Source organism: Podarcis vaucheri, assembly GCF_965113315.1.
Source record: "Podarcis vaucheri genome assembly, chromosome: 12".
In the NCBI taxonomy this organism is placed as follows: domain Eukaryota; kingdom Metazoa; phylum Chordata; class Lepidosauria; order Squamata; family Lacertidae; genus Podarcis; species Podarcis vaucheri.
The window spans coordinates 53481654-53503603 of NC_138750.1; the positions used below are offsets into that span (position 1 = coordinate 53481654).

At 42.8% G+C, this 21950-nt stretch overlaps 2 protein-coding genes across 3 annotated transcripts in view; both read right to left on the reverse strand.

The window, feature by feature from the left end:
• Nucleotides 1–8254, reverse strand: part of ACTR3B (actin related protein 3B) — a 36060-nt gene extending 27806 nt beyond the window's left edge. The window contains exon 1 of one of the 2 annotated variants that reach the window (XM_082192541.1): nt 8040–8254. In XM_082192541.1, the coding sequence (XP_082048667.1) occupies nt 8040–8083 (44 nt within the window). In that variant the 5' untranslated portion in view covers nt 8084–8254. The remainder of the gene's footprint in view (nt 1–8039) is intronic. The other variant, XM_082192540.1, reaches the window with a different exon arrangement.
• GALNT11 (polypeptide N-acetylgalactosaminyltransferase 11) overlaps nt 1085–21950 on the reverse strand; it is a 243969-nt gene continuing 223103 nt past the window's right edge. Inside the window, exon 12 of the mRNA XM_082192395.1 lies at nt 1085–1095. The gene's annotated coding sequence lies outside the window, so the exon portion shown is untranslated. The remainder of the gene's footprint in view (nt 1096–21950) is intronic.

The following is a 21950-nucleotide window of genomic DNA, read 5'->3' on the forward strand; positions in this document are numbered from 1 at the left end:
ATGATTTATACAACTGAAAGAGGAGCAGAACCTGGCAGACAGTGCGTTTAGGTAGAAGAAATGAAGTAAAATAAAAAATTAAAATCATGGCCAGGGAATGAGATACAGGATGAGTGATTATTAATCAAAGGATCAAGCAATTGCTGAAACCATTTTGGGTTCTACTAATTAAACACATGCATGTGCTCTTAGCATACACCCATGCCTGCAATCTAAAGGGTTCGCAACTGGACTGCTTAGTTGGGGTGTCTAGAGGGCACTATCTTATTATATCCAGTGCTAGCTAATATGTATATGAAGCCACTGGGAGTGGCCATTAGGAATCTTTGGGCCAGGGGCCATCCATATGCTGATAACACTCAGCTTTATTTCTCCGTAACATCTTGAGTCGGGAGAGACCGTGAAGTCCCTGGACAGGTGCCTGGAAGCATTGGCAGGATAGATTTGGGAAAACAAGCTGAGCTTGAATGCTGGTAAAATGGAGCCACTATGGTGAGTGGTTTCCATGTCTGAGACACTGGTCAACTCTCTACCCTGGGTGGGATTACACTCCCCCTGAAGGGCTAGGTTTACACTCCGGGTGTGCTTCTGGATCAATCTTTGTCACTGGAGGCCCAAGAAGCCTCAGTGGCTAGAAACACCTTTTACCAGCTGCGCCTGGTACAACTATAGCTGCTCCTGGCCCAGGAAAGCTTGGCTACAGTAGTTCATGCACTGGTTACTTTAAGTCTGGATTACTGCAATGTTCTCTATGTGGGGCATCCTTTGCGCTTGATCCAGAAGCTTCAATTAGTGCTGCAACACAATTGCTGGCAAGAGTGAAACCCTTTCAGCAAGTAATTATCTTTGCTCAGAGACCAGAAACTGGTTGCTGATTTGCTACCAGACCAAGTACAAGGTGTTGTATTTTTTATTATTGATTTGCTTGTTTTATTTATTTAATATAATTTATACTCCACTTGATTTTTGCAAAAAAAAAAAAACCCAACAAAAACAAAACACTTCCTAGTGGTTTACAAGAGATAAAACAGTAAAATCAAGCCCTTAACAGCTTGGGGCCAGTTTACTTGTGAGATCACCTTACCCCATATGTGCCTATTCAACCACTAATCTGTGGAAATGGCACTGTTATAGGTCCCACATAATACAGTACTTGTTCTACATATATACGAAATCAATAATTTAGTGTGGCAGCACTCAGTGTCAACATACAAATGCTTACAATAATGATATGCTTATTTTCAGAACTAGATAAATTTCAGGCACATAGTTTTGTGCGCAATTTGACATTTTTCAAACTAAACTCATTTTGTCCTATAAAAATTTTACACAAATGCTCAAATTATGGGGAGGCTTTTTGGAGTTTAGGTGGGTGTGAGAAGTGAGTGCATTTTAATGGCATCTTGAAAACACCTGTTAGGTTTATCCACTAATTGCTTTTTATAGCTCAGTCGGTAGAGCATGAGGCTCTTAATCTCAGGGTTGTGGGTTTGAGCCCCATGTTGGGCAAAAGATTGCATTGGAGGGGTTGGACTAAATGACCCTCATGGCTCCTTCCAACTCTACAATTGTATGAGATCCCTGACTGCCCCCTCCAAGCAAAATGTTAGCTAATCCACAGCCTCGCTGTAGCCTGTGTCTCCTCTGCTCTCCGTGTAATTTGAACATTGGCCAAATACCAAGGAGAGCACCTTCTCCACTGTGCAATCTCCATGGTCCATCAAGGAGACCTGCTTTTACCAAGCAGAGAAAAAAGGGCAGACAGAAAGGCATTTTTAGTTACTCCCCCACTTATGGAACTCTTTTTCACTTGCCACATCCAAACCAGCGTTTGTTTTTATTTTATTTTTTTATCAATATTCTCTCTATTGGAGCTGCTTTCCGGTGAGCAGGTTTAAATAAGCAGATAGATTAGAATTTTTACTTTTCTACATACAGTATTCTGAACTTTCAGCATACAGCAGACCATAAAACCGAAACAAATGGATCTTCCAAATCATTTAAAGGAAGGAAGGAGGGGGCGAAAAAGATTTCAGAGAAGAACTCATTTTCATTTCCTAAATTAACAAGAGTGTGTGTACATACTACAGATGGCATCTAAAGAGCAAAACTAGTCTCTGGAATTCTACACTAAAGAAAAAGTCAATTCCACCTGTAAGCACAAAAACCAACATCTGACATCAGAATACTATCACAAATTGTGCAGCTACACTTAATTTGCGTATTTTAAACCAAATGGCCCAGATCACAAGAACCGGACAACTAGCTATGTGTGTCCAGCAGGGCTTTGGACTCATGTTTCTCAAACCCTGGTCCTCCACTTTGCATGACAAATCTTTCAAAAGGAGCAATGTTTTAAAAGTAGCTTGTGTTGTGTCCTCTAAAAGCCAAGTGCTCTATGGGCACACCCAAGCCCTGAGGGGGCACTAAAAATAGTACAGATCCAAGCCTTTTTCTCCTAGACTTTTGCAGTCTGGTTAGAGTCGTTTATTGGTCATGTTACTTAAAAAGGAAAGTCTAAAAATAAATGCATTGGGCCATGAGGGAGGGGCATTGGAAGAGGCATTGCTGTTAAGAAGCATGGTGCTGAATTTCCAGAGGGGCAGTTGTGTTAGCCTGCTATAACATGAAACAGCAGAGAGTCCTGCAGCAGCTTTAAGTCAGATGCATGAAGTGCTCCCCAGAGTTGCAGGTATAGTGGCTGTAGTAGGTTGTAAACAATAAGGTTAGAAGGAAATTAAATGCAGAAAAACAACAATTACGTTAACAGTGGTCATCATAAAAACAGTTGTTGTTGATAACACAGGAATCCTGGCATTGGAAATCCAATTTACACCTAAATGATTTTTATTACACTTTTTCTCGATTCCATCAGCATCAAACCTTTATTGGCATCAATTCTCGATTCCATTTGGATACTGAAGTCAAAATTAATCATCTTCGTAATGTTTTATGGGTTTCATACTCTCCTGGCAACAGATGGAGACTGACACAGACTCCAGCCTTACTTGCTCAACTAGGACTTGCTTATCTGTGACTGTGACATCAATCAAATGTCTTGGCAAAAAAGCACTGGTCAATTGCTATACAATTCCTACCATATGGCACATGTACACTTCCTAAGAGAGTTCTATCCAGTGTTACTCAAATTCAGAACAGACCAACTAAAATGATAGATATGTTTAACTTACATCCATTAATTACACTGGTCAACAAAAAAATTGTTGTCTGCGTTTTTTCAGCTGATTTAGGACGAATCTGGTGCGCTGAATCCAAAAATCACATTGGTTTTGCTCAGTCAGGTCAAGTTTTTGAGTTATGGCCACATGTCATTTTTTTACATTTTTATTCACATGTACGCTTGTGTGGAGCATTTTAGAAGAAGTTAAAGGTAAAGGTAAAGGTACCCCTGCCCGAACGGGCCAGTCTTGACAGACTCTGGGGTTTGTGCGCCCATCTCACTCAAGAGGCCGGGGGCCAGCGCTGTCCGGAGACACTTCCGGGTCACGTGGCCAGCGTGACAAAGCTGCATCTGGCGAGCCAGCGCAGCACACGGAACGCCGTTTACCTTCCCGCTGGTAAGCGGTACCTATTTATCTACTTGCACCCGGGGGTGCTTTCAAACTGCTAGGTTGGCAGGCGCTGGGACCGAGCAGCGGGAGCGCACCGCCGACCTTTCGATCGGCAAGCCCTAGGCGCTGAGGCTTTTACCCACAGCGCCACCTAGAAGAAGTTGGTGGGGGTAAAATGCCATGTCGAATAATTGTTTTGATTGGAAATGATTATTTTAATGACAAGAAGTATTCAGGTTCGATAGTTCTGGGTGATTATGTCGAAAAGGGATCAGTTTGAAGCCATAAAACCTCGAAATCTTCCATAAATTGGTATTGGTGCGGCAAAGCATAAAGTTGGGGGATCAAAACCCCTGGCACACTCAAGTACACTGGAGAACTATGAAGGGGTGAAGTATGTGCTGGAGAAAATTGGTTATGATCAGCATAAGTAGTTTATTTGTGTTGACCTGAAGATGGTGAACTTTTTGTTGGGACAACAGACTGGCTTCACCAAGTACCCATGTTTTCTGTGCATGTGGGATAGTAGGGACCGTGCTCAGCATTACACGAAGAAGGACTGGCCTGTGCGGGAGGAATTGGTGCCTTGCAAAAAAAAAGGAACGTCATCAATGACCCTCTGGTGGACAGAGACAGAATACTCTTCCCACCGCTGCACATCAAGCTTGGCTTAATCAAGCAGTTCACCAAGGCTCTGGACAAGGATGGTGACTGCTTCACTTACTTGGGCCAGGCTTTTCCAGGACTGACCATGGAGAAGTTGAAAGCTGGCATCTTTGATGGTCCTCAGATCCGTCAGCTCATCAGAGATCCAGAGTTCAGAAACTCAATGAACGAAGTGGAACGGGAAGCGTGGAAGGCATTTGTTCTGGTAGTGAAAAACTTTTTTTGGCAACAATAAGGCCAGAAACTTCGCAGAACTTGTCCACAACATGCTGACTGCTTTCAGAAACCTGGGCTGCAACATGAGCGTCAAGATGCACTACCTATTTTTACATATGGACCGGTTTCCTGAGAATCTGGGTTCAATGAGTGACGAGCAGGGGGAGAGATTCCATCAGGACATGAAAGAGATGGAGACCAGGTATCAGGGTCGCTGGGACGCAGTCATGATGGCTGACTACTGTTGGACTCTGAAGAGAGACCTCCCTGCTGCTGAGCATTCCAGGAGTTTCAAGAAACGGAAGTTCAAGCCCTGAAGTTTGAAAAATGGTGAAGCAACATGCAATTTACGTGTACTTACCTTTATCAATGCCCACCATTCAGTTTACAGTAATCGATATTTCTACCAGGTAATCAATATATGTTGTTGGAAAAACATTTTTTCTCTTAAAAACATATTTAGGATGATATGTGTTGACAAAAATCAGCTGATAATGCCACAAAAATGTAATTGATTTTGTCACAAGATCTGATTTTTTTCAAATCAACATAGCACAAAAACCTGACCTGATGGAGAGAAACGGATGCCATTTCCTGATTCAGCAGTGCAAAAATACCCTAAACCAGTTGTAGAAATCTAGACAACATTCAAAAAGTAAAAAATTGTTGCCCAGTGTTATTAAGGATCTATTGGTGGCACAAAAATGGAAACAGGAAGAAATCCCGACGAAAGAAGAATGGAGAATGAAGTTGATGGAATACGCAGAATTAGACAAACTAACAGGGAGAATTTGGAACCGGCGAGACCAAAGATTTACCGAGAATATAAAAAATATATGTGAAGGACAATTAACGTTTGTAGGCTTTCAAGAAGCTCTGTGATAATAATGGAAAGAAATGTTGTTTTATAATAATTGTTAAGATTAATTTGGTTAAAACAAAAAAACAATATAGATGGAAGAAATGTGAATAATTGTGATAACATGGAAAATTTCCAGATAGACTGAAGGAAGTCTGAAAGTGGAAAGATTAGAATTGGATGTATATTTTGAATGGAATGTTTTTCCTTTATTGTTATATTTGAAAATTTTATAAATAATTTTTTTATAAAAAATTTTTATCAAGGATCTACTCCAAGTAGGAATTTGTTGGCTACAACCCAGGAATCCTGCAATCCAGGAACTCTAGGTGATCAGCCAGCACTTGCCAGAAAGCCTGGAAAGTGGCAGGTCTCCAGCAAGCCAGCCAGACTTAAGAGGGGTTTGCCTCCTTGGCAAAGCCTGGCCAATCATACACTTGCAAAATGTGAAGTGTGTGTGGAGTAAATTGGGCAGGGCTTTCAGGAGGGTGTTGGCAGAATTTGTAGTTGTGGGATTTGGGGATGCATGTGCAAGAGAGGATTTCAAAAAGAAGGGTTGTAACTTGGGTAAATATTATTCCAAACACAGGAAGAACTACGTACATTGTTGCCCATCTGGTGACCATATACAAAAAAAAACTTTTAACAGTTGTACAGAGAGGTGGTAATTTAAGAAGTTCCTCATCTGCAGCGCTAGATAGTGACAAGCTGCACATGTCCAAGTGCTACAAATAAGAACCATACTAAGTCAAACATTCCCCTACCCAGTGACTACTGGAATTATCACCCCTCCACCTGTTGCTTCTATGGGTCAGTTCCAGACTAATGTAGCGGCAGTGAGTTCACCTTCACCTTAATATCAATGTAACAACTGAGTCATGATCAATTTAAGTACCATTTATTTTAATTAGAACTAAGTGTGTCTAACAAAGATCCAGTCCTATGGTTTTAACCTTCCCCCACCACTACTTTTCTTTTAAACCAATATGGGTGTAAAAACTTGATTTTTTCCCCTTTTACAAGAAAGCTGCAAGAGTTATTATAAATCAAAGATTTATACAACCTGTAGCACACAACTGCAGGTATGCACATACATTTCAAAAAGTATTCAATGAATAGATAATTGCAGGCTTATAACACTGATAAATTTCCACAATGTGAGAATCAAATACTTTAGCACATATGACCAAAAGTTTCTGTAGTCACCAATTCTTCTACAGGAGGTTAAGCAAGAAAACAGTGGGTGGGGGGGCTGGGTGGGGTACAAGGGCTTTACATTCTGGCTTAAGAGATGGATTTTGAAATCAGTTTGTGATTTAACCCTGTCATTTGCATAAGGGAATAGGTGAGGAGAGGGGGAAGGATAACATCATCACACTGTACATATATAACACTTTCTGCTTCCTACAAGAAACTCCTTCAACGAATTCCAGAAACTGACCAAGTGGTGGGGAGCCTCAACATGCCAGCATATTCTCAACATCTTCTGAATATACAATCAATCATATCAAAATATAAGAAATATGAGGTTGGAGGAAGAGTTTAAGAGGTAGCAAAGCTGGCAAAATAATATAATTGGGAGAAAATCCACAAGAAGAACAAAAGGGATGACAGTAGGGCAGAAACCCAACAGAGGCAATCATTTTAAATATGCTAAATTGTGGGTATGGCAGGCAAAGATTCCATGGACTGCATGCTGAGCTAAGGGTGCCTCAAAAGCATGATGAAGGTCAATCCAGGTAAATACACCACTAAAAGAGAGCATAAAATGAAAGGTCTTGCTTTGGAGATAGCCCTGGTTCAGGGGAGGGTGTGCTGTTTGTGTAAAACAAGGATGACACAAATTAGCGAGGCGGGGTGGGGAGAAGTATTATGAGTTCATTTTGGACACTTTGAAAGCACTGGCAATCGAGGACAAGAGAGCAGGAAGGGCAGAACAGAGAACAGAGAATCCTTAGGATTTCAGACTCCTTGCACCTCTGATCATAAGAGGGAAACCTAGATAGAGGCTTCCTTCTTAAAGCTGTGGAGATGAAGGAGCATTTCTAGAGGAGATAAAGCAAAGCAGCTATTATTATTTTTAAATTTATATACTGCTTATGTGCCGAAATGACTTCTTATTAATAGAGGCCACCGAAGGCATCAAAGATAGAAGGGAGAGCGAAAGGACCCAGGGGTGCAACCCTTCACTAATCTCTTTCGGCTAACTGCTTTCAAGGAATAAATAGGCCATTAAAACCTGACACTATAGCAGCAGGAAGGGGAGGAGAGGTACCAAGCGAAATCTCACATCCTTTGGGGAAGGGAACATGCCGGAGGAGGTTAGCCTAAAAGCAAGCATCCCTGGGTGGGTGGAAGAGAAAGACGAAAGGGCAAAACTGGTGGTGGCAAGAATGGAATTTGGGGTGGGGGGTTGACAATGAGAACACGTACCCTCACCTTAGGGAGAAGGGGGTCAAATACTAAGCCGTATCAGTATTTGGGGTAGGGTGGGGTAGGAAGATGCTGACAGGGTGGTCAACCCCGAGACGGAAAGAGGAGAGGCAGCGGGTCTTTTTAGGGGTGACAGAGAACGTGATAAGGAAAGGGGGCTATAAATGGAAGGGCCTTGGTGGTGGAAGGAGGGGGCTGCTCCTCTGGGGGAGAAGGCGACCCAGTTCTCAGAGAGAAGGTGCCCATTTTGGGCTGAAGGAGAGGGTTTGGGGCCGGCGCCCGCCTTCACTCACCCGGTGCCGCCGTCCACGACGCACGGCGGCAGGTGGCTCGCCATTTTCGGGGAGGCGGAGGGGCCTGGGAAAGCCGCCCAGCACCAGCAGCCGCCGCCGCCGCCACAGCAACGCTCCGCAGCCGACGAGCCTGACAGCGGCGGCCGCAGCAGCAGCACGCTTGCGCCAAGGCCCACGCTTCTCCCGCCGCCACCCCCCACCTCGCTCCTCCGCACCCGCCGCGGCGGTTTTAAGCGAGGCGACGCAAAAGCCACCCGCCGCCGCCGCCGCCGCCTCCCCTGGCGGCCATTTTGGGATGTGGCCCAGGCTAGGCCTTTGCCCTTGGTGTCAGCGGTTGCCTAGCAACAGGCGCGGCTGAGGCTGGAGGGAGAGGAGAGGGCCGGCGTACCCGGGGAAAAGCCCAAGGGGCGAACAGCGGGAAATGTGCCTCGTGTTGTTTTCTGGTTTATAAATAAAGTGGCATTTAAAAACGAGAATATATATAGTATGACCCGTAATACTGGCTGTTCCTGTATCTGGGCAACCAAACCACCTGCCATCTTCTTCCTGCTTTTCTCCCTCCACCAAAGCCTTTCTCGTCTTGTGTCATGGCTTTTAGATTGCAAGCCCGAAAGCAGGGCCTGCCTTCTATTAAGAAATTCTAAGGTCTCAAATATATAATAAATATTCATAAATGCACATACGTAAATATATAAACCATGTGTCTGAAACAGTACAGGAGAGCAATCCTGAGGCCATTTTGACTCTCCCAATGACCTCAAATATTCCTCCTGTCTTAAGGGTGTATTTGTGTATGAATAGGGTGAGCCTGTGACTTGGATTCAGGAACTAAAGAATTAACCATCACAAGAAAATGCCCAGGCTGCCCAGGTAATGCAATCAGCAACCATTATCAGGTATCCTGGCAGACAGGATTTCTGCGGTAGACTGCCTCCTATGATGCATGTATGATGATTTTGGGGTGGTCTTTGGCTTAGGGGGTTGGGCAATGTCAAAAGTCTTTAAAGGTTTCCGTAGTGCTTTTTTTCAAGGGGGATGCAGGGGGACGCATACCCCTAAACAATTTGTGAATCTAAGTTTGGCCTCATTGAGGGGCAGTATTTCAATATAAGTAGAAAAATGAGAGGACCCCTATTTTTTAAAAAGGAAAAAAGCACTGGATTCCTGCACACTTTTGTTCAGGGTCTCTCCTTCCTTGGAAGGAGGGGAGGGAACTCTGCTTTGCGATGCTGCCTCCATCCATTTGCCAAACCCCAATTTTTATATCAATCTTCTTTCTTTCTTCTTTTTTGTAAGCTGCCCTGAGAGCCTTTTTTTTTGGCTGTGTGGGGGTGGGAGCTGGATATGCTTATTTTAATAAACACACAGGAGCAGGGAAGGGGAGTTGGGATCTGGAGGCTTTGGGGCTTTTTCCTCAGGGTTTGTTCTTGCACAGTCCTAACACATGCGGTAAGAAAATACTATAGGCTGCAACATGCATCTTCTTCACAGGCATGCAGCAATGCCTTCCAGCAACCGTCTAAATGCCAACGAAAGACTCAAGGACATAAACCAGCTTTAAGATGCAGCAAGGCTGTTATTTCAGTGGCTGCTGTTGTGGTGTTTTTCAGGGTCCTTAATGTTGAACAACACACTTTGAAAACACTGATACATATAGTAGCACTCAAATATTGCAGCACATGAGAATACTATAACAATAGATTGCCACTTTTTATAGACATTATGTCCAGAGCAATGTTGTACGTTTCTAGGAAACCTTTCTAATATGAAAGGAGTTCTCTTGAGAACATTTTTGCAGCAGTGAGTTGCCATGGGGTTTGGTAGGGATACAGATACAGATACAGATATATAGATACAATATAGATGATACTGATTTGTCTTCTGCTGCTTACCTAGGGAAGGTACAGGATCAGGATTTTATTTTGTTTCATAGGTTGATTTTGATATAAGTAAAAAAAAAACTGCTCCTTTTCCCTTATGGGGTACCCAAGAGCCCATATAGAGTCCCTTTGTAGGTTCTCTATCGGTAGGAGAAAATAACAGAGACCTACTGGAGAATATTGAAAAGTAAAGCAGCTAGTAAGCCTGAACTTTACTGACTATTGCAACAGGGTGCTCCCCCACACGCAGGAGAGAGGAGGAGGACCATGAATCACGTGTGCTTGCCCTTATATAGCCATTTTGAAATTCCCTGCCCTGGAGCTCAAGACCACCCCTCCATACATCATACATACATCACAGGAGGGGTGTAGCCCAAGACCACGCCCCACAAACATCATACCTACATCACAGAAAAGGCGGTCTACAACAGAAATTTGAATGTTGTTGTTTTCCCCTGTCTGCCAGGTTATCTGATAATGCCTTATCTGATTGCCTTTTCTGGTAGTCTGGCCATTCCTTTGAGATGGTAATTACTTAATTCCTGAGACAATGGGAAGGTTTTTTCATTTCCTCCCTTCTTGCAGAGAAACATTTGGTCAGTTTGGGAGTTAAAATGGTTTCAGGACTGTTTTCCTGTGTGCTTCACACATGTGGTTTATATATTTATGTACGTGTTTGCTTGGTACATTTATGACAGTAACTGAATCCATTTCAGTTAAACTCCCTTAGTCACCCTGGTTGATGAGGTTTGTTGGGAGAAAGATCAAGGGAGTGTGACTGCTCGTTCTTCTTGACCATACTTGACCCTATTACACAAGAGTTACCTTCTGAGGCACCACACGTGCCAGTGATACCATATATACTTGAAGCACAATTAGAAAAAACAGCAAACACTCTGTTCTGCCCCCACCCCATTCCACCCCTCTTTATGATGTTTTTGAGTCATTTCCATGTTTGGCACAATGCGCATGTGCGTGGATGCGCACATATTTAATGTGCACAAATAGGGGTTCTTTCCTAAGTAAGGTGGTTCATTTTCTAATGAACCTCCAATTCGAAAACACTTTTAATTCCAAACACACTATCACTTCAAATTCTGTCTGATAAGGAATTACCTGGGGCAAATTCCCATGAAAGGTGGTATAAATGCAATTTAATTTTACCTAATCTATCCATCTTTCAGTGTTGTGAAACAAGGTGGAAGTGTTTATATAAGAGAAATTATGAAGAAAACACAATGAGGATTCAGAGAAATGAAGTCCTTAGGCAGGTAGCAAAGGTACGTAATGCTGCCAGATTAAAAGTCTGGCAGCTATTGTTAAGATTTATCAGAAGCATCTCCATGATGCAGCTTTTTAACATCACTTTCCATGATGTTCTTGTTAAGACCTGAAAAGTCTGAAAAAGTGTTGAAGGTGTAGATTTGTGCATGAATACATCCTGCAAGCAGCAACGTCAAATCCTACCATCAGAATAAATTAAATAATGCCCTGGAATTATCTTTCTTAAATCATTTCATTTGTGAAAGCTGTGCAGGAGGAGGAATGTTTGGAAAAGATGGAGAAGGGACATTAAGGCAACAGTAAGGGGCCACAGGTGGTGCTGTGGATTAAACCACAGAGCCTAGGACTTGCCGATCAGAAGGTCGGCGGTTCGAATCCCCGCAACGGGGTGAGCTCCCATTGCTCGGTCCCTGCTCCTGCCAACCTAGCAGTTCAAAAGCACATCAAAGTGCAAGTAGATAAATAGGTACCGCTCTGGCGGAAAGGTAAACGGTGTTTCTGTGCGCTGCTCTGGTTCACCAGAAGCGGCTTGGTTATGCTGGCCACATGACCCAGAAGCTGTACGCCGGCTCCCTCAGCCAATAAAGCGAGATGAGCACCGCAACCCCAGAGTCAGTCATGACTGGACCTAATGGTCAGAGGTCCCTTTACCTTTTTAAGGGGTGTGTGGAGAAAATGGCCACAATAACTTTAAAGAGACCAGCAAATTTCTGTTCTCCAGAGCCAAGCTGCAAACTGAACTATGGGAGCTCATAAAGCTTACCTGCTTCCCCAATCTTTTCCACACCCACCCAATGCCTAAAACAAAGCTTTCCAAACTTTTCATGCTAGGGGCACACTTTTTAGACATGCATCATTTCAAGACACAGTAATTCAGTTTTACTAGCAAACCGGAGGTTAAACTAACCCCTTTCCAGCCCCGGGAGGAGTGCGGAGAGCGTTTGCGCAATACAGCTACACATTGCAGCGGATACACTAACGTGTCCTGACACACAGTTTGAAAAGCTCTGCCCTAAGAGATTCCTGCAAACACCCACACAGACTCCAAACTAACCTTGGGGAAACTTATCTGTCCTTTCCCACACTCCAGCTTACTCTTAGACCACATAATTGGGTGATAGAGGTTGAAGAGGGGGGAATGTTTTCTTCTCTTAGTGTTTGTCTTTGCTGCTGATCCTTTGTTGCCTGTCTCCAATTTAATGTTTGGAGATACAGAGGTTGGCAGGAGAACTGTAGTTTCCCCACTATTTTGGAAAATTCCCAAGTGAATCTTCTAAGAAGAGCTTTAGATAGCTCACCCATCTCTGGTACTCAGTTTGTACCAGGAAGCTAGTGGTCTGGGGTGCTCACTCACATCTGCACCACACATCCAGAAAATTCAGTGGGGAACAGATTAATATTAATAATAATTTATAACTTCACAAATATGCATGCACATCTGGATGTGCATCAACTGCACATCTGGAACTACCTTACTAGATGGAGACAAAGGCACGTAACCCAATCCAAGTAATGCCACAATCTCTGCATTCATAATTTTCCTTAAATATAATGCAGAGCTATTTACATACCCCTCTTTGGACGCAGGTGGCTAGTCCAGAGCCTAGGACTTGCCGATCGGAAGGTCAGTAGTTCAAATCCCCACAACGGGGTGAGCTCCCGTTGCTCAGTCCCTGCTCCTGCCAACCTAGCAGTTCAAAAGCACATCAAAGTGCAAGTAGATAAATAGATACCGCTCCGGCAGGAAGGTAAACGGCGTTTTCGTGCGCTGCTCTGGTTCGCCAGAAGCGGCTTAGTCATGCTGGCCACATGATCCGGAAGCTGTACACCGGCTCCCTCAGCCAATAAAGCGAGATGAGCGCTGCAACCCCAGAGTCAGCCACGACAGGACCTAATGGTCAGGGATCCCTTTGAATCTTTCATAATGCAGTTAGTAAGAGAGCTAGTGGATGGCTACATTTGATCCATAGGTATGTCCAGCGCTGGTGACAGCATTTGCTCTAATTTTCTCTGAATTTAAAAAATAAATGTAGGGCAGTCAAGTATACTTTATCTTACTAGTGGACGAAAATAAGCAAGTTCATGTCCCCTGCCCCTTTAAGGAAATGCATCAAGCTCTGGAATCTTGGGGAAGAGGAAGGAATTCTCCCTTTTACACAAATGTAGCATTAAAGTTTCTAGACTTTTGTAATCCCAGTGGATCATATGCCACAATATAATATACATTTGATTATTTTCTTTTTGATCTTAACATTTGTAAGCCATAAATAATAGATTGCAAATGGAATTCTGGGAGTGAATTCATTTTAAGCTGAGCACTAAACTATTTGCAAATGTACTTAGGCAACAGTCCAAGAGAAACATTAAAAAATGTCAATCGGCTATTGGGAAGCAAAGTGTCACCATATGTTAGATTAGGAAATATAAATTATAAGTAATATCTGTCAGATCTACTAAGAGTAAAAGTAAGGAAAGATGTTATTAGGGGCTTAGGAAAACCTCTGTTCAAACAAGACCAGACTTTCAACTGAGGATGACTTCACATGCTGTGTTTCATACACAGAAAGCACTTCTGTGTAGGGTAATAAATCATGAAATATGAATGGGGATTGTGTGATGAATGTGACAGATAAAGCAACAAGCCAGCAGTGTGTTTGTAGAAAACAGACATCCAAGCTTTTGAAAGGTAATGAGTAAACTGCATTATTTCAAGAGCTCATCAGAGTAGCCACATCAGACTCTTGACCTGGAAATCCCAGCTGAGAGGGTGGGTATAGAATAGCATCTCAAGGATTCTGGCAACTCTGTAACTCCGGTTGTGAAAAGAGGCTGCTAAATAGGTTAAGCTTAGCCTGCTACATTCCCTTTTCCTGGGAGAACTGTATTTTGTATAATTAAATATATGGTCACGTACAGGTGGTTTGTTGCCATAGGGCAATGGTGACCAGATGGCGCCTTCCAGATGTTGGTGTTATTTGACTTCAGCTCCCATCACTCCTGACCACTGACCATTCTCCCACAGGAGGTAATGATGGCCAATGACTTGGATGGCTTTAAGAGAGGATTAGACAAATTAATAGGATAAAGTTATCAGCAGATACTAGTCACGATGGCCCTGTTCTTCCCGCCTTTGGCCTGTTCCAGTGTTGTTCTCATGTTTTCTATTTGGAGTTCACCATGTTGGTTATTCCTGCAACAGAAGCGAATCAGGTTTAAGGTGCTGGTTTTAACCTTTAAAGCCCTATAAGGCCTAGGACCCTCGTACCTACGGGACCGCCTCTCCTGGTATGTCCCACGGAGGATCTTATGGTCTTCAAACAAAAACACCTTGGAGGTCCCTGGCCACAGAAAGGTTAGACTGGCCTCAACCAGAGCCAGGGATTTTTCGGCTGTGACTCCGATCTGGTGGAATGCTCTGTCACAAGAGACTAGGGCCCTGCACGACTTGACATCTTTCCGCAGGGCCTGCAAGACAGAGCTGTTCCACCAAGCCTTTGGCCAATTACCTTTGGTAATTATTCACAGAACTCTAGCCCAATGGTTGCCATCAATTTGATTTGAACTGGTTTTATAATGAATGATTTTAGAATGTTGTATTATTTTACTGTTGTTAGCCACTCTGAGCCCGGCTTTGGCTGGGGAGGCGGGATATAAATAAAAAATTATTATTGTTGTTGTTGTTGTTATTATTATTAATGGTCAGAGAACCTTCTGAAAGGGGACTGGTCTTTCTTTCCACTTCCCCAGGCTGGAGGTGGCATCATCAAGGATCTGCGTGTGTGAAAGAGAACAAAAGACTGGTAGTGCTGGAAATTAGTCTGAAAGAGACACAGAGGCGAGAGTCCACTGTTGTGGTTCGGGAAGGGCCATAGCTCAGTGGCAGACCATATGCCTTATGCCCAGGTAGGACTGGGAGAGAGTCCCGCCTGCAATCCTGGACAGCTGCTTCCTGTCAGTGTACTGTATACAATACTGAGCTAGATGAATCAATGGTCTAGTTCTCTATAAGGCAGCTTCCTATGTCTCCACCCCCATCGTTCTGCCTGGACACTGAGGTCCAGTGCCAAGGGCCTTCTGGTGGTTCCCTTGCTGTGAGAAGCCAAGTTACAGGGAACCAGGCAGAGGTCCTTCTCAGTAGTGGCACCCACCCTGTGGAACGCCCTCCCATCAGATGTCAAAGAGAAAAACAACTACCAGACTTTTAGATGACATTTAGATGACACACTTCCGGTTCCGGTCGCGACCTGGGAGGGAGCGCAGAGAACCAGCTCCTGGTTTTTCTGGGCGTTGCGGAGGTCTGGGGAGCCGCTTGGGCGCAGCGAACCCGAAAAAAATCCTAAGGGGGGAACCCTTGGGAGTCTGGCCCCCTGCAGCGTGGAAGCGGTCAGGTCACCTCTCCGCTCCGGTGGGGCGTGAAGACGGAGACCGCTAGCGCAACTGGGGATAGTCCTGCCCCCGCAACGCGACGCCTCGGGCTCCAGCCAGGAGAGGCGACGGACCTCCTAAAGAGCAGGAAGGCACACGCAGTGTGTGGTAGCGTCTACTTAGAACGCGTTTTCTTTTTGGAAGCGCAAAACTAATAGTGGAGCTGCGTGTTGCCTGGATCTTTTTACTTTTTTTTCTTCTGAAGTCTACAGGGGAGTTCACTTGGCGATGGAACTAAGATGGCGCAGGTGGAAGTCGGTGGTTTGAGGAGGCACTATGCAAAGTCTGCCTGAGTGAGTGAACTTTAAGTTGTGGAACCAGAAGTGCGGCGTATTTGCCTAAAAGCCTTAACTGTTTATAAAAATTGACTAAGAGGGGGGGGCGGCATTAGCCAGTCCCTCTATGTCGTTTACGCTGTTCCTAGCCGCTGTTCGTCTATCGGATTTTAAACTGCTTAATTTGTTTTCTACATTTATAAATTTTGTAATGGATATAAGGAAGCTCTGAGGCGCTTTTGGCCGTTCCTGAAGGACATTTAGACCGGCCCAGGGAACTTAGAGGAGTGGACGGACTATTTTAAGAGAGAGGTGGCAAGAGGTATCGCCATTCCGCCCTCCCCTTCGCGCCTCTGCTGCCTCTCCTTCTCCTTTTCCTTTTTCCTTTCTTTCCCCCTTCTGCCTTTTTGCTTGGAGGCTACCCACTGGCAATTGGATTTGGTTTTGGATCGGAAAGTGGAGTATATACCTTTAAGGCTTGACTGTGGACAGAAAGCCCTGTTGACTCGTGACTCAGGACTAGTGGAGGAAAGTGAATCGATGAATGAACCCGCCGGGACTTTAAAGCGGAATTACCACGCTCTGTATTGCCCGTGCCCCCCTCTGATATTCCTCTTCAAATCCGGATTTTTGGCATAGACGCTGGCACAGATGCTGACATAGAGCTTTGCCCTGGGGGTGCTTGGAGTTTTATGTTTTGGATTCAACTCTGAAGAGCCTGGCCATTTTTGGACGGTGAAAACTGCTTCATCTATGTTTTATTTTTCGGTTTTGTTTCCTCTTTGTTTTCGCCTGTAATTGTTGATATTTGTTGAAATTTAAAGGAGGGACTTAAGGGGAGGGGAAAGTAGCAGAGGGAGGGTAAAGAAATTGGGTGGGGGGATTTTGGGAATGGCGGGGAAGGATGGGAAGGATGGGAAGAAGGGGGGAGGGACGCCGGGGGAGAGGAAATGGTCCCGCCAGGAAGAAATCAAAGACCTAGACAATTTGTGGGCGAGAATAAAGGAGGAATTTAAACAGAATACATTAAGCATGGAACATAAGCTAGGTGAGGTACAAGAGAGAATTGATAAAAGGATAGAGGGAGCAGTTGGGGAACTCTCGGCTAAAATCCAGGACCTCTCTGTTAAGTCCAGACTGATCGAAGAATCTAACAAGAAATTACAGAAAGAGATAAGGGAGCAGAAGAGAGAGACAATAAAGGTGAAAGAGGAGTTAAGAGAGTTAAGCAGCTCACAAGACAGGATATGGGACAATCTAGCCATGGCAGACATGCGACAAAAGCAGCTACACTTGAAATTTAGGGGAGTAGCGGAGGAAAGAAATGAAGATATAAGAGGAAAAATGATTAGAGAACTGTCTAAATGGCTAGACATAAGGGAGGAAGAGTTGGCTCTCTCTATAGAGAATGTTTTTAGGATGTCAAGACCTAAACATTTTAGAACTAACAAATTCTTGGGAGACTGTTTAGTGATTTTCAACTCAGCGGAAGTGAAAAACCTAATCTTAAGGAAGAGCTACCACAATAGATTAAGAATTGATGGAAGACCTATTATTATTTATAAAGAAATACCGGTCAGGTTATTACGCAAAAGAGAGGGATATAAACAGGTGGTAGCTGTTTTGAAGAGAAAGGGGATACAATATAAATGGGAGTTCCCGGAAGGGATTACCTTCCACTATAAGGATAAGAAATTTAGATTGTTGGACACACAGGAGGCTGAGAAGTTTCTGAGAAGGTATGAGAAAGATCTGGGAAGGCCAGAGAACAGACCCGGGAGCAGGGAGAAGGTTGAGGATGGGAGGGCGGAGGAGGGGGGGCGGGAGGAGGAAGAGGGGATGGAAGGAACGGATGAGGAAGATGATGAAGCCGTGGTGGGAGCGGAGACGGCAGAGGAGGGGGAGCTCTCAGGTAATAGAGGCAGTAGAGTTTAGTTCGGGACCCCGGTTAGAGAAATCGTAATAGATAAAGAGAAACAATAACACACACTTTAAACTTTTTATCCTGGAATGTGAACGGGTTGAATGAGAAAGTTAAAAGGAATAAAATTGAGAGAGTGTTGAAAAACAAAAACTATGACGTAATTTGCTTCCAGGAAACCCATATTGCGAAGAAACACAAACACATTTTGATGAATAAAAAATTAGGAGTAGAATTCATTAATTCGGAGGTAAATAAAAAAAAAGGGGTAGTGATATATGTAAAAGAGAAGTGGAACCCCGTACAAATCTGTAAAGATGAGGAAGGAAGAATTTTAGGGATTCAACTAAATTTTAGAGGGGAAAAAATCAATGTAGTGACGGTCTACGCCCCGAACAAAAATAGAGCAGAATTTTTCGAGAAACTTGAAGGAATCCTATTAGAATTAGAAACGCATAAATTAATCCTGCTCGGGGATATGAATGGGGTGCCAGTACCGGAACTGGACAGGAGCGTAAAGAGAGGGAATTCTAACAGAGGAAAACTGCCGAAATCTTTTAAGGACTTAGAAGATAATCTAGATTTAGTTGATGTCTGGAGACACAAAAACCCTACTTCTAAACAATTTACTCATTATTCAGAACCACATCAAAGTTGGGGTCGAATTGATCAAATTTGGATGACGAGAAACCTTATTTTAAGGGTGAAGAGATGTGAAATTTTACCTAGGACACTTTCTGATCACTGCGCGTTGGTAATGGAAATTAAGGGTGGGCTTAAGGGACAATATAGATGGAGGATGGCGGAAAATCTACTGGATAATGATGATGTGAAAGAAAAAGTTAAAGGCACCTTAAAAGATTACTTGGATCTGAATTTGAAGGGGGAACCCACTATAGATATTGTATGGGATGCCAGTAAGTCAGTGATGAGGGGGGTTTTAATTCAACAAAATAACCTTAGGAGGAAATTAAGAGAACAAAAGAAAGAAGAAATCCTCACACAATTGAGAAATTATGAAAGGAAATTGACCACAAATCCAGCAGATGTGGAGGCCACTCGTGTCTTAAAGGTGCTACAGGCCCAGTATTCAGCTATACTAAACCAGGAAATGGATTGGAGAATCAAATATATGAAGCAGAGGTTTTTTGAATCGGCAAATAAAATCGGGAAGCTACTCGCGTGGCAGTTGAGAAAGAGGAAAAAGCAAAATGTGATAAGTAAAATCATAATGGAAGATAATATCATAGAAGCCCCAGATGAAATAGAAAAAAGATTCGTTCAGTTTTTTGGAAAGTTATATGAAAGAGGAACTGAAGATAGGATAGAAATTGAAAGATACTTGGAGCAGGAAAGAGGAAAATATATATCGGAAGAGGACAGAATACAATTAAATAAGGAAATTACTGTAAGGGAAGTGAAGGAAGCTATTAATAGGATGAAAAATGGAAAGGCCCCTGGGCCGGATGGTTTGCCCTCAAAATATTATAAAACACTAGAGGAACTCCTTGCTCCAGTACTTAGAGATGTTATCAATAACATCCTCCAGGGAGGGAAAATTCCCGGCTCCTGGAAGGAGGCATTCATAACCTTAGTTCCAAAATCAGAAACTGAGAAAACTGATATAAAAAATTATAGGCCAATTTCTTTGCTTAACAACGACTATAAGATCTTTGCCGATATAATGGCAAGTAGACTTAAGAAGCAATTAATGAAATACATCCATAAAGACCAAGCGGGATTCCTCCCTAATCGACACCAGAAAGATAATGTGCGTCATATATTAAACATCATTGAATATTTAGACACAAGGATAGATACACCAGCCGCACTAATCTTTATAGATGCCGAGAAGGCTTTTGATAATGTTTCCTGGGAGTTTTTATTACTATGTTTGGAAAAGGCGGGTATAGAAGGCCCCTATTTGAGAGGAATCAAAGCAATTTATTCGGAACAACAGGCTATGCTGATTATAAACAACAGCCTAACTAAATCATTCAAGATTGGGAAAGGTACAAGGCAGGGCTGCCCTTTATCCCCCCTGCTCTTCATAATGGTTCTGGAAGTTATTGCAAATAGAATAAGAGATGCAGTGGGTGTGAAGGGGATAAGAATTGGAAAGAAAGAATTTAAGCTAAAGGCATATGCCGATGACCTAGTTCTATCCTTGGAAGAACCAGTGGACAGTGTAAGTAGGGTGATAGAATTATTAGAGGAATTCGGCAGACTGTCAGGATTTAGACTAAATAGAAAGAAAACAAAAATCTTAACAAAGAATTTGGCTGTTGAGGATAAAATTCAATTGGAACAAAGGACCGGTATAAAAATTGTGAATAAGGTAAAATATTTGGGAATTTGGTTGTCTCCAAAAAATATAAATTTGGTAGAAGATAATTATGACAAGATCTGGCAGGAAATAAAAAAAGACCTGGATATCTGGCAGAGGCTGAAGCTTTCATGGACGGGGAGGATGGCTGCGATTAAAATGTGCATCCTCCCAAGACTATTATTTTTGTTCCAAAATATCCCGATAATCAAAGGCACCACCCGTTTTAGGAATTGGCAAAGAATTATGACTAAATTCATTTGGCAGGGGAAGAGAGCCAGGATAAGGCTTAAATACCTGACAGATGCAAGAGAGAGGGGCGGATTCGCAGTACCGAATATAAGGCTATACTATGAGGCAGCTTGCTTAAGCTGGTTAAAGGAATGGGCCACCCTTAGAAACACTGATCTATTGGACCTGGAGGGTTTTGATATTAGGTTCGGGTGGCACGCCTATCTGTGGCAGGGGAAAGGTGAGATTCACAGAGGGTTTTCTAGTCACATAATTAGAGGTTCACTATTGGAGGTGTGGAATAGATATAAAAAACTGATCGAAGAAAGGACCCCATGGTGGCTCTCCCCAGTGGATATTGTCAAAATAAAAAAACCGAACATGATGGGAGAAAGATGGACCTATGAGGATCTCTTAACTAAGACAGAAGAAGGTTGGAAGGTGAAGTCCTATGACGAGTTGAAAGATAAGATAAAAGAATGGTTTCACTTCCATCAGATTAATGCACTATGGAGTGAGCACAAGAAACAGGGGATGAGTGATAAAAAATCAAGATTTCAGATAGAAATTTTAGAGAGTAATGATAAACACCTCTCCAAATTATACAAACAATTATTGGAATGGGATACAAGAGAGGATTTGGTGAAGGGTGTGATGGTGAAGTGGGATAGAGACCTTGGATATAATATTGATTATAATAAATGGCAGACACTCTGGAGGAAGGGCATAAAATTTACAGCGTGTGTAACCCTCCGAGAAAATCTAGAGAAAATGATATACCGCTGGTATCTGACCCCAGTAAAGCTAGGAAAGATGTATAAAACGGTCGATAACAGTTGTTGGAGATGCAAGGAGAAGGTTGGGACCTTTTTCCACATGTGGTGGACCTGTGAAGCAGTGAAGGAATTCTGGGGAAAGATCTACGATGAACTGAAAAAAATTCTAAAATATAATTTCCCCAAGATACCTGAATTGTTTCTTCTAGGTATGATTGGTGAGGAAATAAAAAAATCAGATCAAACCTTTTTCCAATATGCGACCGCAGCGGCGAGAATCTTAATTGCACAAAATTGGAAATCCCCCGACATGCCCACGATCGGAGAGTGGCAAGTGAAATTATATCAATACATAGAACTAGCGAGATTAACACAGAAATTAAGGCAAAATAATACTACGAAACTTAAAGATGAATGGAAAAAATTTTTAATTTATGTTGAGAACAATATGGGTATTAGTAATATAACAGCAGAAGATAATTAATACCGTCGATGTTAAATACTATTGTAAGCTCTACTGTAAATATTCTTTGATGATTGTGTATCCTGGACCAAGTTGAACGGAAGTCGGTCTCTTCTCTTTTTTTTTTTTTTTTTTTTTTTACTGTCTTTTTCTCTTCTGTTCTTTTCTTTCTTTGTTGTCTTTTGTCTCTCCTTTTTCTTTTGAGGATTCGCTTTTTTGTAATCCTCTGCTTTCAGCTTTCATTTTTCTCTTTTTTTCCGCTTTTCCCATATTTTTTAATGATATGTTTATATGTATCTGAAGTTTGACATGTAATGTGAATCTTTTTTC